Consider the following 19,360-nt stretch of genomic DNA (forward strand, 5'->3'; position numbering starts at 1 on the left):
AATTACTAACTTATTTATAAATCATATAATATAAAACCTTCAAACCTGTTTCTTATTTAAAATTTTAAAGTGAAACAAAAATAAATAATGCTCGAAATCGCTCGATATTCGATCGAAAAATGCTCGATTCGATTTTGGCTCGTTTCGGTTTTTGCTCGGTTCGAATTTAAGCCGTTCAGTTTGGTTCGGTTGTAAACAAGCCAAGCAACAAGCAAGCCTTCGCTCGATTCGGCTCGGCTCATGAACAACCCTAGATGTGTACAGACCAACCTATATCAAGCATGGCCCAATTGCCCAAGATCCAACTAAGCCCAACCCACTTCAAAACTTATCTAAACTTCTAAACATATTTTGTGAAAATAACTATAAAACTTTGTTTAAATACGATCTTAGATAAATTAACTTCATTCATGATGCAAAAGTAAAAAGTTAATAAGGTGACAAAATGCACTCTTCGGTTTCCTTAATTATATATTGTGACAACCGATAATATTTTTTTTTTGAACGGTACATAGTACGGGGTGACCCAATGACAAAAGATTATCGTTAGCTGACCCAACCCAGCCGTACAGAGCCCTTAAGTGCCTCCAAGTTATTTCCAGTTCCGGGTAAAACCCACCCGCCTGAAGGTTTGCTGGTGGTAAAACCCAGCCGCCTTCAAGATTGTATCGGAGATCACAAAGATCTCAATACAAAGAACTTCAAGATATTATAGCGATTGTTGGATTAGACGAATTACCCGAAGAAGATCGTTATAGTAACGGTCGTAACACAATCTTTTCAAATTCAAATTCCATTAGGAATTTAAGTTTAATATGAATTGATGCGTCAAGGCTTCATATTAACTATGGCTGGTGCCACCAAAGAAGGTATATATGGTTTTCGATTGTATATTTCTTGCATATGATTTTTGGTGGAAGAACATTAGGGTTCGTTCATAATATGTTTATGTCAAAGTGGGATTATTCAAGAATTTAGTGCTAATGATAATCATTTTTCTTTTGTAAATTATAAAAAGGTTTGAACGTATTCACCTTTTAACTAATTGACTTATATGTATTTAATGAACGATTACACTTATAATTCGGGAGCCATATGATGTAATGTAGTTTCCGAGGTAAAAAATAACTGCTAAAATATTTATAAAGTATGATAGCAATGCATTAATAATTACTGAGTCCCTTTTCTTTTATTAAAAATTTTTAGTTTGCTACTAGGTCTCATAATCTTTAATTAAGATCAACAACTTTGCGTATGCTTTCAAGGGGTACATAATGTTGTGGTTGAGTACGTCATCTAGTCATCTACTAGAGGCCGGTCTTCCGTTTGAATTCAATTTTACAACGATTTTCTATCTTTAATCTCGCTTAAGTTCACATGTCTAGTGTAAACTGTGCTTACCTAATCTCGATGGTTAGCGGCCATTAGGGCTGTAAGCAGACCGAACCGAGATAGATGAGACCTTGTTTGTGTTAGTCCGTTAAGCTTTTGTCAGACAAACGGATGGTTCACGAACATCATACCGAACAAAAATTTATGTCTGTGTCCGTTCATTAAGGAATTGAGTTTGTCCGTGTCCGTTCGTTAGTATTCTAAACTGACACTAACGAACACTAATGGACAATCGAACATTAATGATCGTTAATGGACAAACAAACATAAACATATCAAAATACTTAACATAAACACTAATAAATATTACATCACATAATATCCAAAAATACTTAACAATTAATAGAGTAACCAAACACATAATCATATCAAAATAATGTTTTGATGTTCAAAATCCACCGAGAAACAAGCTTTAAATTATTCATTCTTCAAGCAGTGGCGGATCCATGAATTTTTTTCAGGTGGTGCATAACTTTTAGATGATTCAATTTTATAGAATCGGGTATAAAAAATTCCGGGTCGGTTTGAGGTTCGGGTCGGTTAGATGGTTCGGGCAAAGTTCATTACATAATAAGAAAACAATAATAAATTCCGGGTCCGTTTGAGGTTCGGGTCGGTTAGAAACCATATTCACACAATTAACCTTACCTCAACAAAAAACAGCCACCAACACCACCACTCTTATCTTTCCAACTATTTTAACACCCAACACCAACAACTATGATTTGAAATATACTATTCGTGACCACAAGCCATTAAAACTAAATTTAACAAATAACCTAACAATTAAGTAGTTAGCAATCAAGAACAATTAACAAGTCAAGAACAATTAACATTTAACAAATGAATGCAAACTTACCTTCAAAGTGGGAGGATTCGAGCAATCGAGCTTCGAGGAAGAGTAGAAGACAGGAGGAGAGGAAGGCAGGAGGTTGGAGAACGGCCGGAAAAGCTGCGGTGGTGGTCGGGGAACGGCCGACGGGGAAGAGGGGACAGGGGAGATAGCAGGCACCATTGTGTTTAGTGTCTGTGTGTTTTATTTTTTGACTAATAAAACCTTAAATGGGTTGTGCAGTAGTTAGTAAAAAGGAAGAGTTCAAGAAAAAAAGTTCAAAAATTATATGGAAATCCGGAATTGAACTTGTGACCTTCAAGTTACAAAACCAGCACCTTACCAGCTGGCCAAACGTTTCAAATGTTTTTAAGGTGGTTCCTTCCTAATTTATAAGGTGGTTCCTCTAATGTTTTATATATACAAATACATTATTATTTTGAAACTCGGTTGGTTCCGGGGAACCACCCATTTCTACTACAGATCCGCCCATGTCTTCAAGGAATTTTAACATACATAACACTATTAAACGGCTGTTACCAGACGTAATCAGACGGATATTACTAGACGTTCACGAATACTATTGAACGAATGCGATATTTGTCCGTGTTCGTCCGTTAAGCTTATCAAACAATTTTTTTTTGTCCGTGTCTGGTTCTTTTATTAAACGGACGAACATAACGAACTTTTCACCAAACGGACATCCGAACGTCCGGCGGACGCTAGCGGCCATGCAAGGTATTTGTAAAGCCTCATATAACGATCGATAAAAAAAACTTGGAATAATTTAAGTGAGATATGAGTTCCTTGATCAATTTAAATAATCAGAAATCAAATCTTACTAAAAACATGAATTCTAAAATCCAAAGATTTGACCAAACTGTAGATCAAAGATTTGACTACCACAAATAATACTTGTGGGCTCACAACCATTCACATGCTTCATTTTCTCCTTTATGTAGTGGGTAAGATGTGTTGCACATGTACATATAATTCCCACAAGGGGCTAACCATATTGTTAATCATTCCGTTATGCTTACATTAGGCCAGATTTACATATAATAAACACTAGTTGTGCCACCTTTTATTATTTAACAATAAAACATTGATCTTCTCTCCACAAGTACACATGAACAACTAATGACATAATATCCAATCAATATTTGTTTGTATTATTTTTATATATTATTAAAATTCTTTTATAGATTTTTATTGTTAATTAATTACATAGATATTGTTTCATATATTTTAAAAATCTCCGACCAATATTTGTTTGTATATATCATTGTAACTATATATTGAGTATGATCCAAATGGAACCAACACTAATTGAAACAAAATGGTTTCTTGAACGGGGCAAACAACTTTGGTCATGTTATGTTATAATTATCTTGATTCAATGTTTCTTAATTACTCATCATTTTAAATCCCTCAATTGGTTTAGTTTTCAAACATCCACGTTCTATTGAATATTCCAATGTGAAAAGGTGACTTTTTTTTAACGATGAGAATATGTTATCGGAAAATTTATAGGACTAGTGGTGGACATAGCTTATAAGGAGGGGTAGCACCCGCTACCCCTCAACTTTTCCGGCGAAGTAAAATATTTTACGTTTTATGTATTACGTTACCCCTGAAAATTATATTATGCTACCCCTCAAAAAATTTAAAAAGCCCAAAACTTTACCTTTAAAAGTTTAAAAAACCCAAGATGAATAAAAGTCTACTATTTAATTAAAACTTTAAAGCCCAACTTAAATACTCGAGTGAAGGTAGGCATGAAAAGGGTTATCGTGTGCCTGTACGAAATGCGTAACCAGGCATTCGTATGCGCTAAATAGGTGACCTGGCGACTGGCGCTGAGACGCGAGTAACGCAAAACTAGGCCCGAGACACGTGAAACGCATAACACGGTGGTTGTATGAGCGAAATGTGTTACCGGGCGCCGGTACACTCGAATTCTCGAAACACATTACCATACCAGCGAAACTGGTAACTTGGCGCTAGTACACGCGAAACAGTTAATCTAACCCCAGTACGTGCAGACGTGCAGTGCATATATCAAGCTGGGGAAGCGCGAAACGCGTTACCAAGCCCCCATATGTGTGAAACGCGAAACTAGCCACCCAAACGCGCGAAACGGGTAAAAAATAATTCATTAATGTACGGTCAAAAAAAATTACGCTACCTCTAAAATTATGTTCTAGATCCGCCACTACAGGACCCACTAAAACCATGTGACAAATGGACCAAGTAAATTACAAAGTATGCGCACTAGAGAAACTGGTTTTCAAGAGATTATAGTAGGCAACTACGGAAAGCAAAATTCAAGCTTGAGGTTTCTACCAAAGAGAAATAAGGTGTTTAATACTACACCACCCATTAAAAGTTGAAAGAATGAATTTACCTAGTGGTCTTAGTAATTGTACAATATCACCAAATATTGATAGAAGCGGAAAGAAAAAGGGTCCCACAATTTCCCTTTGAAGAATGGGCAAAATAACACAGAAGAATCTTTCTTTCTCATCTTGACATCAATCAACTCAAGTCCCTTGAGCTGTAAGAAGACCCCAATGTCTCTTCACATGCACTTCACTCCAAATTTCTTCCCAATTCTAATCACAAATTCATATATATGGAACCCCACTCACATTAAATAATATTCCATCAACTCATGACACAGATTCACAAAAAGAACATAATTAAACCATGAAGCTGAAATACTAAAAATAAGAAACCACAGCTTCAAGACCAAGTATACACCCAAACACCCATGCATTACTTACAAAAAAAGAACCCTAAAACAAATTAAATAATCTAAATTTAGTTAACTTTAATATTAATCTCAATCTCAATCTCAATCTCAATCTCACCTCCATTTAGTTTTTCATTTGTGGACCATCAAAGGGTTTGTTCTGATCATCTTGAACCATTGAATCAATGTCATTCCATGTCCAATAATTAGGTTCCAAGAAATTGCTTGTGGACGTTGGAGCTTGCATCCAAGGTTGCGAAACGGTTGACGAATTCGGCATCATCATTCTTGTTGTTGTGAGGGTTGATTCATCTTTGAAACCAGATAATAAAGGTGTTAAAGAAGTTGGAATGCTTGGATTAGGGTTTGAATGTAGAGAAAACCCTAAATTTTGATGAGGTAAGTGTTGCAAATTAGCGGTGGTGGCACCGGTGAAACTACCATTAAAATCCCAAGAAACTTGATCAAACTCACCATCATTTGGCTTAAAAAACAAACCTTTATCATCTGGGAACATATATTTCTGATCATTCAACCCTAAACCATGATCACCATTGGTAGTGGCAGCCGCGACAGTGGTGGGGGTGGTGTTAGGCCGTTTGAGCCGCTTGTTTTTCCTGCCACCACCGACCGGGACATTACGAAGAGTACCACCTTTAGTCCAATGCCTCTTACACGCTTTACAATAATGTCGAGGCTGCGTTTTGTTGTAGTTGTTGTAGTAACAAAACTTAGTGTTTGTCGAATCGCATCTTGGACACTTTACAGGATCAGATTGTTGTGTTTGTAGTGATCTTTTCACCGGGGTTGAACGTTGGTTTGATGATGATTGTATGTTGTTTGATGTAAACATGTTTTGAGGCCAAATGAACTCAAGAATAGGATCACTAGAAGCTTGTTTGTTGCTCATCCCAATGTGTATTTACCTATATGTGCTAAAATTTGATGGGGGGATATATTGTATGAAATGAATGGTTTTGAAGGGATAAAGAGAATGTGAAAAGTACTTGATTTAATTAGTTGGTTAAAAAACAAAGTGTGATGTGAGGATACAAGGGCAGAAATAGAGGTGGGGCAGGGGGGAATGTTTAGGAAGGTGGTGAGAACTGGGAACTGAGCATGTGTGAGGAATCTATCATGTAAAACCATCTACATTGCAAGAGAGCATTAGGGCCCCCTCTCTCACTTAGGAATGAAATGAGTAGGGATCAGATCGGGTACCAGTAATTCCAACATCATATTTGGTAAAACGTACATTATTTGGAGAAATGATTCGATAGGACCCCGAGACAAAAGGAAATTTTTGCTTGTCTCAAGAGGGCTTATGCCCAGGATTTTCTGACTGTTATGCCCATTGAAGGTTTTGGGCAACGGATGTCGGCAGTTGAATACAGAGTTATCCTTAAATACCGGCTTATGATTCCTCTTTTCCCTACAGACGAATCATGTCCCATTTGTAAAAAAAGCCAGTTTGGATAGATTTGGTGAGCATGCCCTTCACTGTAAGGAATTGCCGGGATTCAAGTATCGTCACGACTGGGTTAGAGACGTCTTATGGGATGTGCTTAGGTGCGCCGGGATCTCAGGCAAGAAAGAGACACCTGTTAACTTTCTAACTGATCCGCGAGAGGGAAGATCTACCCTGCGTCATGCGGACATTCTTGTGTTTGGCTGGGCAAGGGGTAAGCATGCACGTGTCGACTCACTGGGGTGTCCACATTGGTGGGACTGAGAGACAGTGGCTTCGTTCCGTGACAGGCGATTTTGAGGGCAGAATCTAAGAAGGTTGCTAAGCATGAGGCAGCATGTTTGGAGAATCAACATGTGTTCATTCCATTTGCCTTCGACACATTTGGCTCCCTAGCTCCCGAGGCGGTTCACATTTTGGAACGGGTGCAGATGGTGGTCCACAGTGACTCGCTGAGCCCGAGGAACCAAGGATTGATATTTAGTAGAATAGGCTTGCGATTCAAAAGGGAATAGCGGCGTAGCTTGTTTCTTGCTTACCCATTATCCAGATGTAGCTCGGTTGGTGTTTATATGTTTTATAAAAAATACTCGACTGAATATCCGTCGGGTATTTATCGAGTGATTATCCGTTAAGTATCTAGCATATTTAGAGGTATCATGTATACATGTTATTTTTCTAAAGAATACTTGTTGGGATTTTCAAGTACACTCTTTTTATACCATTATATATATTATTATATATATTATTATTATTATTATTATATATAACAAACAAGAACTTTGGTGTCGTTGGACCATTATTGGTTCATTTGGCAGCCTCTAATTGGACCATATAATTTATATTGTTATTTTATCATTAAACGATTATTCGCATCGTCTCATCATCCGGGACCGACAACAATTGGATTTTACCGACTCAACGCCACAAGACAAGGGACGGTAAAGCTCGGGTTGTACCAAAGACCGAATTTTGCCAACATTTTTGTTTTAATCCGGTACTATGATGAACGTAATTGAAACCGATCGAATTAACGTTGACTCACCGTCGCAACGCTCGAGTTGTACCAGCGTCCTCCTGGTTTTACCAACTCTCCGCCCCAACGTTCGGCACCAACGATGCTTGGGTTTTACCAATGTCTGGGTTTTACCGACCGAATAAACGTCGTTTTAAATATTTTATTTGTTTATAAGTTAATTTGAAGAACTTATTTCATAGATTTTAACGCTTAGGTTTTACCCATGTTGCTTATCTAACTATACTATTAAATCAATAAACTTTAACTCAACTTGGCATCTTCCTATTGGTGTTTCTTAAACTTTTCATGTATATCTAGCATTTCTCTAATTTTCATGTGAATAAAATAAATCTAAAATAAATTAAAATAGTATACAACCAATTCTCTTTAATGATTCTTAATTATTAATTATTAATTTCTATTATTTCTATTATTTATATTATTCTGTATTCATTATTCATTATAACGTAATTTAACCTAAAACCCAAATCAATGATCTCATCTTTCACGCCTCCATCATCTTCCACAGATCTCTCTACCTTCTTTTCATTTATCCGGCAAATTCACCGTCCACCATCGATGAAGCTGTTCACCAGCCAGACATTTAATCTACAGCATATCGGCCTACCCATGATTGTGTTCAAAATCCATCAACGTTACTACCGGTCACTTAAATCATCAGGTTTTATTTTTTGTATGTTGATTCAAATGAAATTCTATTTTTTTTATTGTTTCATACACAAATTTAGGCTTCCCACCAGGTTTAATTTATTTTAGCTTTAGATAATTAATTGATATTTTCATCCATTGGATTCAATATAAAACAACCTAACCAGTGATTACGAATTTAAATTTACTGTAATTGGTTTTAATTTTAGATTTATGAAATTTGACCGATTGACTAATTAAAAATATAACCATTGGAGTATAAATTGAGATCCGTAATCAATTTCTGTATATTAGGAAAAAATCAACCATTTGATTAAGAATTACTTTAATTACGAAAATTTAAAATTATAATAAATTATGATATATACGTGGTATATATTATTTTAACATAATCATTAAATCAACCATATGATTACGGATTTAAATATATCATAATGATTCTTATTTTAAATATAAGGTAATTGATAATTATTATCAGTTACCACATCTTATATCAATTACGCAATTATTCAATTGTTGTTTAATTACATTAATGGTAAGAAATAAAAAAGAAATTAATAAGTTATTTTTGCACAGCTTATATCAATTGCTTAATTATTTAATTGCTTATTAATTATATTATATTGATTAATTATATTAATTTCAACCATATGATTAAGGATTTAAATATATCATAACTTATTATAATTTTAGATATACGGTAATTGATAACTATTACCAGTTACCACATATTATATCAATTACGCAATTATTCAATTGTTGTTTAATTATATTAATGATAAGAAATAAAAAAGAAATTAGTAAGTTATTTTTGCACAGCTTATATCAATTGCTGATTAATTATATTAATTTCAACCATATGATTAAGGATTTAAATATATCATAACTTACTAAAATTTTATATATACGGTAATTGATAATCAATTTTAGATACACGGAATTATTGAATTGATGATTAATTATATTAATGTTAATAAACAAATTGGTAAGTTATTTTTCTACATTAATAAGTTAGTGTTGTAGGTTGAAATATGACGTAGATTTAAATATATTAATTTTAATTATTTTGTTTAATTATAATATAATTTAACAACATTACATTCAAGTATTTCAAAATTTGAAAATCCCCTAATTGTAAGGCCCCGAACCCGGTAGCCCTACTTTCGCGTCGGATTTACTCATAAACACAGTTCTTACAAATCAGAGTTCATTAAAACTTTAGCGGAATATAAAAACTTTCTTAAAACATTTCATATCAAAACACGTCTTGTCTTAAAACATCATTTTGTCTTTCAAAATAAACGAAACATTAAACTTAAACATCTTGAGTCTACCGATGCCAGCCTCTTATTCAGTGCCACGTGTCTCCTCAAGCGAGATGCCTCCTCCTACTCACCTGCGTGCATACTAAAAGTCAGCTACTCTGAGTGAGTTCTAGTTAATCAAGCAACTTATCATACAACCACTACATGCATCATATACGTATCTGAAGACACGTAGTCCACTATCTAACCTGCTTACCTTACCACTTAGCCTCTTATTTACACCTACCACCTTACCACTTTGCCACTTTAATAACGTGTAACGTTATGCCACTTTGCCACTTTGCCACTTTAATAACGTTTAACGTTATGCCACTTTGCCACTTTAATGACGTAGTCACGTATAGGCTTACCCTACCACGTACTATCGTCATGCCACTATCACTCTTACTACACCCTTGCCACTTCTAACACGTTCTACCTCTACTTATCTACAACATGCTTCATATCATTTACATAATAAGCAAGTCACATCATAGCATACATACACACTAATAACCACTTGGCAATCACTGTCCTTGGCGATGCGTGCAATATCCGAAGATCGTTCACGCACCAACAAGTATTATATAATAGCTACCTCGTATAACATCTATAGCATACATACACACTAATAACCACTTGGCAATCACTGTCCTTGGCGATGCGTGCAATATCCGAAGATCGTTCACGCACCAACAAGTATTATATAATAGCTACCTCGTATAACATCTATAGCATACATACACACTAATAACCACTTGGCAATCACTGTCCTTGGCGATGCGTGCAATATCCGAAGATCGTTCACGCACCAACAAGTATTATATAATAGCTACCTCGTATAACATCTATAGCATACACTTACCACTTAAGGTAAGTGTATTCACACTTACATCGAGTATGCACACAGCCCTGAAAACATAACAAGGAAATGGGGCTAGAAACTCACCTGAACTCTGCCTCTTCCTCCGATAGTTGTAAATCCCTTCTTTAACTGAGCTCGGCTGACTGTATAAGTTACACGTATCAATACTCGCCTGATCTAATCTGGTGGCCTAGTATTAGCTTACTTTTACTTATCGTTTATAATTTATTTTCTAATCGAACTCGACTTTAGGCGAAGTTAAACCTTAGGCGAACTTAGCTTTAGGCGAAGTTAAACCTTAGGCGAACTTAGCTGTAGGCGAAGTTAAACCTTAGGCGAACTTAGCTTTAGGCGAAGTTAACCATTAGGCGAACTTAGCTTTTAGGCGAAGTTGTCATCAGGCGAACTTAGCTTTTAGGCGAAGTTGTCATCAGGCGAACTTAGCTTGCAGGCGAAGTTCATCAGGCGAACTTAGCTTGCAGGCGAAGTTGTCTGCTGCAGCTACTGTTCGTCCTTAATCATCTTCGTTTCTTAACCAAATAACTCGATTTAGGTATCCACGTAATCGTCTGACCAACGCCTACAAACCCCAACCATCAAATCGGCCTAACATCGATGTTTAAGGGGTGCGATTTAGGCATATAGGTTACGGGTTCTTTTAGGTTAACAATTAACCTATCAAATGCTAATCAATTCCAGTAATATTTGTTGTTTTAGGTTCGTTTATAACAAACTAACACAGATCTATGATTTCCCAAATCAAACCGAACCTATACGAACGATTTCTAACTATAAACGTACCTTGAACGAGTCGAACTACGAACCCGGTTAAGCCTTGATGTTGTTTTGGTCCGTCACGACGTTCCAGCACCAACAAGCTCGGGTTTTCGCCTTCGGATCTTGGTTCGGGTTATGTGTGTTTTGGAGTGTGTAGAGATTAGGATGGATAAATGGATGGAATGGAAATGATTGGGGTTTAAGGGGGTATTTATACTCCCTTAAGCCCATGGACCGAAGGCCCATATTTCCTTTTGGTCCATATCTAATCCCATCTAATTATCCTACTAAGTCTTCATATTTTGCTATTATTATTATCGTTCCACTAACTCGTTTATTTCACCCGGCAAAATAATATATTAAATATTACTTTAGAAATTTCGGGATGTTACACTAATGCAAATTTCCTAATTTTCGTCCATAATTTAAGCTAATTCAAAATCCCTAATTTTATGTTTTTAATGAATTACATTTATACCTTACTTCTTTATTTAACATGGATTATAACAACATTACATTTAAACATTCAATATGGATTATACATCTTAAATTCATAATTCTATTTAAAATCCTTTTACACAGACCCGTTTAAACATTTTATATCTCGTTTACCCGATTTTAATTTATTACCCGGATCCAATAATACTCACATTTGACCTTCATCCCATTATTTTCGTTTAATTTTTATGGTAACCTTTCTATTTTGATATGAACATTTAAGTAGATTGAAACTAGTTTTTTTTAAATATAATGTGTTACTTAAATTACATTTTAGTTATATCAAAATGTAACAACCTTCCATTATTTCAAAGAAAACTGAGATGGAAATCATTTTTTGACCTCCTTATATATACTTTCACTTTCACTTTCACTTTCACTAACGAATTCATACATCCTCATTGTTTCAACCACTTTAGTATGTTGTAACCCTGTTTATGTATTTTGTTATTGTTATTATTATTATTATTTTTATTCATATCTTTTGAATATAAATTTAATATTATGTTTGTGTTGTTTTTATTTTTTAACATCATAATGGAGTCACAAAACATAACCATGTTGAATGACTTGGATGTCCTCAAAATGATTCTATTCTCAAGGTTCGAATTTTGATACTATGGCGTTTGAAGGACAATGGATGCTTTTTACTATGACGTTTGATATTTAATGTCTTAAAGGTCTTTCATGTAGTAATTGATTTTTTACTATATTTATTTCTTATAAATGCAGCCGGTGAGTCAATGTATGCTTTTCATCTAAGCTGCAAGGATTTATATAGGTCGAGGTTATGATGTATGTCTCATTCACAAAGGATATCAAAGTTATACATTGCATGGATCCAATTTACCATGTAAATAGAATTCTGTTGAATATTTAATGATGTTTAAATTACACCTTTTTATGTTGATTACATCCTAGCTGAAAACAATACAAAACTTTACTACATTTTTATTGTGTTTTCAAACCTACATTATAATTTGATTATTCATGAATTAATACCAATTGATTGATAACTTGTTTTTAGAATTTGTGGACAATAGAAAGTGGGATTTTCTTTTTCTACATATAAAATCTAAATTTATTATTATTGTTGCTAATATGACTACTACAATAACTATTATTATTTGATTTTTTGTAGGAAATTTGGTGATAATAAGTTAAGAATTGATTTTTGGTTCATCATTTTATCATGGTTATATTGGATTAGGATATTAGAATTAAACCATCATTTATTGGTTTGTTTTTATGTTTCAAAATATTTATTTTAGAAAGCACGTTGACTTCGTTATTTTAAATGATGGTATTATTAATTTTCCGGCTTTACATGCTTAACAAGGTTGTTTGTAACAATAACAATACTAGGAACTATAATGAATATATAACAATAATATAAGACAATTTAAAACATTTTTAAGATATTTCAAAACACACGTTTGACTTCGTTATTTTGAATGTTGGTATTATTAAGTTCTTTAACCCACATTAATGACCATTTACAACATTCAAATACCTAAAATATAATAATGCTCTATGTATAGCTAATTGCTTTAAAGTCAACGTAAGATTGTGTATTGTATATTAATAAAATTTTGGTATTAAAATATTACCTACATTTAAAGATTATATGCTCGAATCCTAAATTATGAGATACATCTTTCATGTATCTACTTTACTGTTAATGATTTATTCTTCATTTCAATTGCTTTTCGTGGAATATTTCTATGGAATTTGTTAAAGATGTAATCTTTTTAGGGTGTTTGTTTACACATGGTCAACTATATGTTACTTTATCACGAGTGAAGAGTAGAGATGGTGAAAATGCGTATATTAGACAAGGAACAAAAAATTACAAATAAAACTACAAATGTGGTTTATAAGGAACTATTTAGTAATTTATGAAATTCTCATTTTGAATATATCTAATGATTGTAAAATGCATGTTATTTTAGTTGAATGTTATGTTTAATAAAGTTTTTATTTTGTTACCGATATTATTAACAATTGTATATCATCTTGTCGTCTCCACAAGTATGTATGAAATTATGTTTTCCACTTTCATATTATCAGTGGATGTTACATGATTTATATTTTTCCATTCGTGGCGCCCACGTGTCAATAACCTAGTACTATAACGAACGTAATTGATATTAGCCGATTTCGCGTTGACTCACTGCAATAATGCGACTGGTACATAAGCATATCCGACATGGCCTGGCGGAACGCACCGGGTACAAAAACTAGTTTTATATATTTAGCAACTATTTAAATTCAAATGTTAATTATACATTACATAACTATAAGCTAGTGTCATAAATAAATTATTTCACAACAATTTCTATATAACTTTATTAGGATATAGTGATATATTATATAGCCCGTGTAATACACAAGTGGTTAAAAAAAGTAAAACAAAAAAGTTAAATTTAATAGTATACGTAATACATGTCTTATGGATTTATAAGATAAATATTATTTTATAATTCATAAATATTTAAAAACCTCATTTAATGCAACATTTAAAGTTACATTTGTAACTTTGTTAGTAATTCTATATATGATAACTAGTTTTTAGCCCGCGTGTTACGCGGATTTATTTAAATTTGTTTTTTATATTATTGTGAATACATAATTCTTTATATTAAATTATATAAAATGTGTAGAGTTCTTGATTAGAGCGTGTATTATAATTAAGGTAGCGTTTGGTATGTAGGAATTGAGGACGGAATGGAATGACCCATTGTGAGGGAATTGAAAATAGTGTATTTGGTTGACCAAAAGAATGGAATGACTCATTACCTAGTTCATTACATTCCCTCTAAAATACCCCAATTTCATTCCATCCATACCTTATGTTTTTTTTTTCATTTCATTCCCTACTTCACCCTACATAATCTTCACCACCCTCCCACCAACACCACCACCCAACATCAACACCCACCACCGCCACCAACCACTGCCGCCACTGCCACCATCCACCACCATCACCGTCCACCGCCAACATTCATAAAATGAAAACTTGTATAAAGAAGAGAACACGCAAATGAAATAAGCCCTCACATCATGGTTTTATCCGATTCAACCTGCAACTGTAATGTTTAATGTTAGACTCTTATTAATCTAAATAGGAATAAAAAATAATGATCATTGGGAAAACTTGCCTTTTTTATATTGTCCCTAATAGCAACAGCAGCAGCTCTATGAAGTAACATTTTTTTGTAATTTCTTAGTCAGCTTTAGCAATCAAGAAATCACCATCTGCACTAACCATATTTTTAGCGGAGATGACAATTTCTTAACTACATAGAGGAGCAAACCAACCTCCTCTTAAAAACCAGTAACAAACAAAACCCTAAAAATTAACTAACAAATGGAAATCAAACATACAAAATGTATTCAGCATGATCTTATCAGTGTAAGGAGACACTTCCAAGTTTAGTAAAACTTCCATCCTGTTAATGGTTCCATCTGACGACACACATATTCTAAATTTTGTGGCGGTTTTGAGTGCACCTTTCTTGTTTCACTTCAATGAAAAAGTGTTAAGCATCTTGGATGTCATTGAGCTTGGTTTCATTGAACTCTTTGTTAGCCTCATCTGCCATTGCACATAAGGAGCCAAACATTGTGCCATTTTCACTTAATCATATCATCAACACAAAGACAAAGCCAATAAAGATAATAAAAAAGTCAACCATGCAGGTTCTTGTGACCATAGCAAGCAGATCACTTTATTGCGATATATAATCAAACTAACGTAAAATATTTCCAATAATGTTTGTATATATGTTTTTTTTATTATGGTCCTGCCACCACAATTAAACACTTCTAGTGCTACCAATCAACTGTAAAATGAAATCTGTTAATTTAATGCTTTATGTTCCTTTGTTAATGACATAATTTTTCCCTCACTTTATATAATCTTTATCCAAGATTTTTTATATTAGTTTCCTTCAGGTTCATATAAACACAAAATTAATTTTTTATTATTTTCCTATAAATTCTGTTTAGTCATAATTGCACTCACTTGGTGCTACCTTCCTGCTATCAACAACAGTTATGAGTGGACGTTTCATTTACAGTCTCTTGTTCTTGAATTAGATTTAGAGGGGTATTTTAGACATTTGGCTAATAGTTATATATGATCATTTCCAAAATGAATGTTTTAAAATGAAGGGGAGAATAAAGAACTTACTTATGATCAGCTTATCTCCTTTAGAACAAACGCCTTTAGAGAAAACACGGCTGATACTTTATACAATACACACCGGCCTTCTTCTAATGTAAGCACAATGCTCGTCTTGAAAACAAAAATGTAAAAAATTCAGTATTAATAACATATTCAAAAGATAATAAAAGGTTAGTTTTCATGTAGGTTTTTACCTTATGAGATTTGGACGCTCCCGGGACTAATAAATGATATTTAGGTGACACCGGGATCGTTTGTGCTAGAATGTTAAGTCCATATATTTCTGCAGCGCGAGAAGTTGCAGCCACTCTGGTCTCTCGTACGCCTTCACACGCTACAATTTACCACCACCACCACTGATGACCGTCGTTTGAGTCAATCAAAAATCTAGTTAAACTATATAGATAGGATAAGTAAGGTATCGTAACCACCAGGAGTATGTGGTCAATGTATTCGTGTAACAGATTTCTAATTATGAAGTGACTGGTTTTTAGTGCTGATCACACAAGCAATTAAGTTGAATTTAGAGAATTAAGCAAACAAACAAGTAAACGAGTTTCAATCAATTAACAAAACAAATCACACCCGGGACTTCAAGTAGGTAACTTACAGTAATCTCATGCAACCTAACAGATTAATCATTAACGGTTAGCTACAGACTCATCAACTAGACAAAACCTTAGGCAACAATAATTGCTTTACACACGGCACTGGTTATCAAACGGTCCCTGCCAGTATGACTCAGTTAAGGGAAATTATATGCTTTGTCGTATTCAACCTAATCAAACAACCCTATGATCAATTATTATAGCAACTGGTAACTAATCGTTCAGATCAACGTAAACCTAAACCGATTGAACACACAGAAATACTAAACATCAATAATCATAGATTAACCATAAACAGTTATACATAAATGTTCTTAGTCACATGAGGAAACTGAAATTGTTACAAACTTTACATCCCAAGTATGATTCGGAGAAGACTAGCCGAGCATCGTCATCGATAGATCTTCAATATGATGAGGAAGGCCATTAGGATTGATCAAGAGATGACTGGTAGCCCTGGAATTCACCCAAAATCGCCTAATAGCTGCTGCTGGTCGTCAATATTCTTCAAAAACCGAGTTAGGGTTTTTTCTTGATGAAAAAGAAGTTATAAACTCAAAATCTACCGCGACGGGCCTTCTTAAGAGTCGATCGCGTAGCGCGATTGACCGAAGTCAAAGATATTTTATAACCCGTCGCGGTACGCGATGGGGACCTCAGCAAGCCCATCGCGTACCGCGATGGGACCCTGTTACAGCAAACTTTAACCATTTCATCGTTTTGCGTGCTGGACATCCCGGGTCTTCATTCCGTGTCACGACAGGTCCATAATGAGTACTTTAACGCCTATGACCTGAAATCCAATAAAACACGTATGAAGTATCAATAGTTCTAGAATAAACAGTTAAAACTAAATAATAAACAAACTAAAACATATACAAATTAACCGACCATCACATCCCCACACTTATCTTTTGCTTGCCCTCAAGCAAAACTCTAAAGCAAACATCGACCTCCATCATAGGTATGTAGATTATCGCCATTAATACTAGTAAGGTTTAAGGTCATACCCAGTTTCCCAGACTGACACTGTTTTTAGATTAACATCTCACAAATACGGTTAAATACTATAATAAAAACAATAGAGCCGCCCAGACAGGTATACTTTGTTTCCGGTTAAGGCACACATGCTCATACCACTCGTAATATAACATCTCTCCTCTCGGGTTAATATATGGACTAGCAAAAGATGTGCCAGTATCACTCAGCTCTCAATATCACTCATAAGTACATATTAATCCATCAAGCTGCTTTGGCACAAATGAAAATCAAGAGATCTTTAAAAGGGTTGTAACGGGGCCAGGTGTAAGGGTATGGAAGGGAAATATTTAAGTAGATCAAACGATCCGACCCGGCTTATTACAAAACATCTAAAAAAACGAAACTAATGTATAACTAACTGACTGATTATATACATCTAAATAAACAAACTATCAACATACTGATTTCACAAAATTATTTATTTATTTATTATTTTTTTGACATAAACGAACATCAACGAACTACAGAATACATAACTGAATACAAACAGACATATTTTTGTCTTTTTCTCATTTTTTAAGCATAATAACGTGATGCTTAACAATGGAACAAATACAAATACAAGAACAAAAACAAATACAATTACAGTTACAAATAAACCTAGTAAGTCGGATCGTCTCGTAACATAATGTCGGGGTTAAAACAAACGAAAAATAAGTCCAAGAAATGTTTTCTAAGGGACCCAACCCCCCGACCCTCACATAAACCATCCTCATATGTATAACGTATGAGGCCCCAACCCCCCAATACCCACACTCACGCTCATCCAGACGAGGCTTAACATAGTTGCCTCTATCACTTTTGCATTTTGCCAACTGTGATCCCGTAATCCATGAACATCAGTGAAAGCACTCAAATGACATGTGTGTACTATATATTATATGTGTATTATATATATTTGGGTCAACTCACACACGTACCGGAGGAATAGGGTTGGCGATATAAACATGTGTACCTGTCCCCATGACTCGTTATCCCCGCCTAAACGACCCCATTTTCAACTTCTCGTAATAAAAACATTTATGAGTAAGACTAATGAGATGCTGAAAAACCAACCATGACCAGAAACCTATGACTTGGCATTAATGGCAATAATTAACAGTTAACAACTTTGGTTTCTGAACACTCTTCGAGGTACTATCGGGCTAAAATTTTTCAAATTTCTCCATCCCCACACTTGAGGTTTACATTGTCCTCAATGTAAGAACACTTAACATTGTCCTCAAAGTTAACAAAAATGATAAAACGATTAATGAACATTTGAGGGACGGAGTTGAAATTGACTTTTTGATTATTAAGCAATTTTAAAATTCCGGGGCTCATGTGTGGCGGTTCTACTAACAATTATACAATTACACTTTTAACATTTTAAAGTAATAAATACAAAATAAATTATGAAACTAAAATCACCTGATATCAACGTGACTAGAGAAGGACCATTCGGCTCGTGAACTCTCATAACACTCGTATACTCTCGTCTCATCCAATTACCAAACTGACAATCGAACCTGCAAAATCTTGAGATGTGTAGAAGCAAGCTTCTCACAAGTGTAAGACATAGGTCTTTTAAGAGTTACGAAAATGAATATTTGTTAATTTTATTAAAACACTTACCGAGCCAAATTAATTCGTTTCATAATAAATTCTGTTAAATTAGTTGAAAACGTTAAAAGACCTAACTCACTTTCGTAGGAATCACGATTGCATTTAGCGTATGCAACAAGCCCTGTAAACCCCCGGTAGCCCGGGAGGACGAGTGGGGTCTCGTGAGGGTTTATAGCGAACAACACCCACAAAATTCGATTACAACAAAATATACAAATAAATCAAACACAACAGCAATCAAAAGATATATAAACGTAACGCTCAACCAGTTACCCAAACATGAATCCCCAAAATATAATATAATATAATACAAACCATGATACTAATAAAAACAAAATA

The 19,360-nt window shown here is 34.4% G+C and overlaps 1 protein-coding gene across 1 annotated transcript; it reads right to left on the reverse strand.

The window, feature by feature from the left end:
- Positions 1-4,734: 4,734 nt before the first annotated feature.
- LOC143537821 (uncharacterized) lies at positions 4,735-5,895 on the reverse strand (the record flags this gene model as incomplete). The annotated part of the gene is made up of 1 exon (XM_077031501.1): positions 4,735-5,895. A coding segment is annotated over one exon (792 nt), but the record flags the coding sequence as incomplete, so codon positions are not given.
- Positions 5,896-19,360: the final 13,465 nt, after the last annotated feature.

Source organism: Bidens hawaiensis, unplaced genomic scaffold (genome assembly GCF_021521415.1).
Source record: "Bidens hawaiensis isolate Kalapana, Puna unplaced genomic scaffold, B.hawaiensis_p1.1 tig00011408_1, whole genome shotgun sequence".
NCBI classification, from domain to species: Eukaryota; Viridiplantae; Streptophyta; class Magnoliopsida; order Asterales; family Asteraceae; genus Bidens; species Bidens hawaiensis.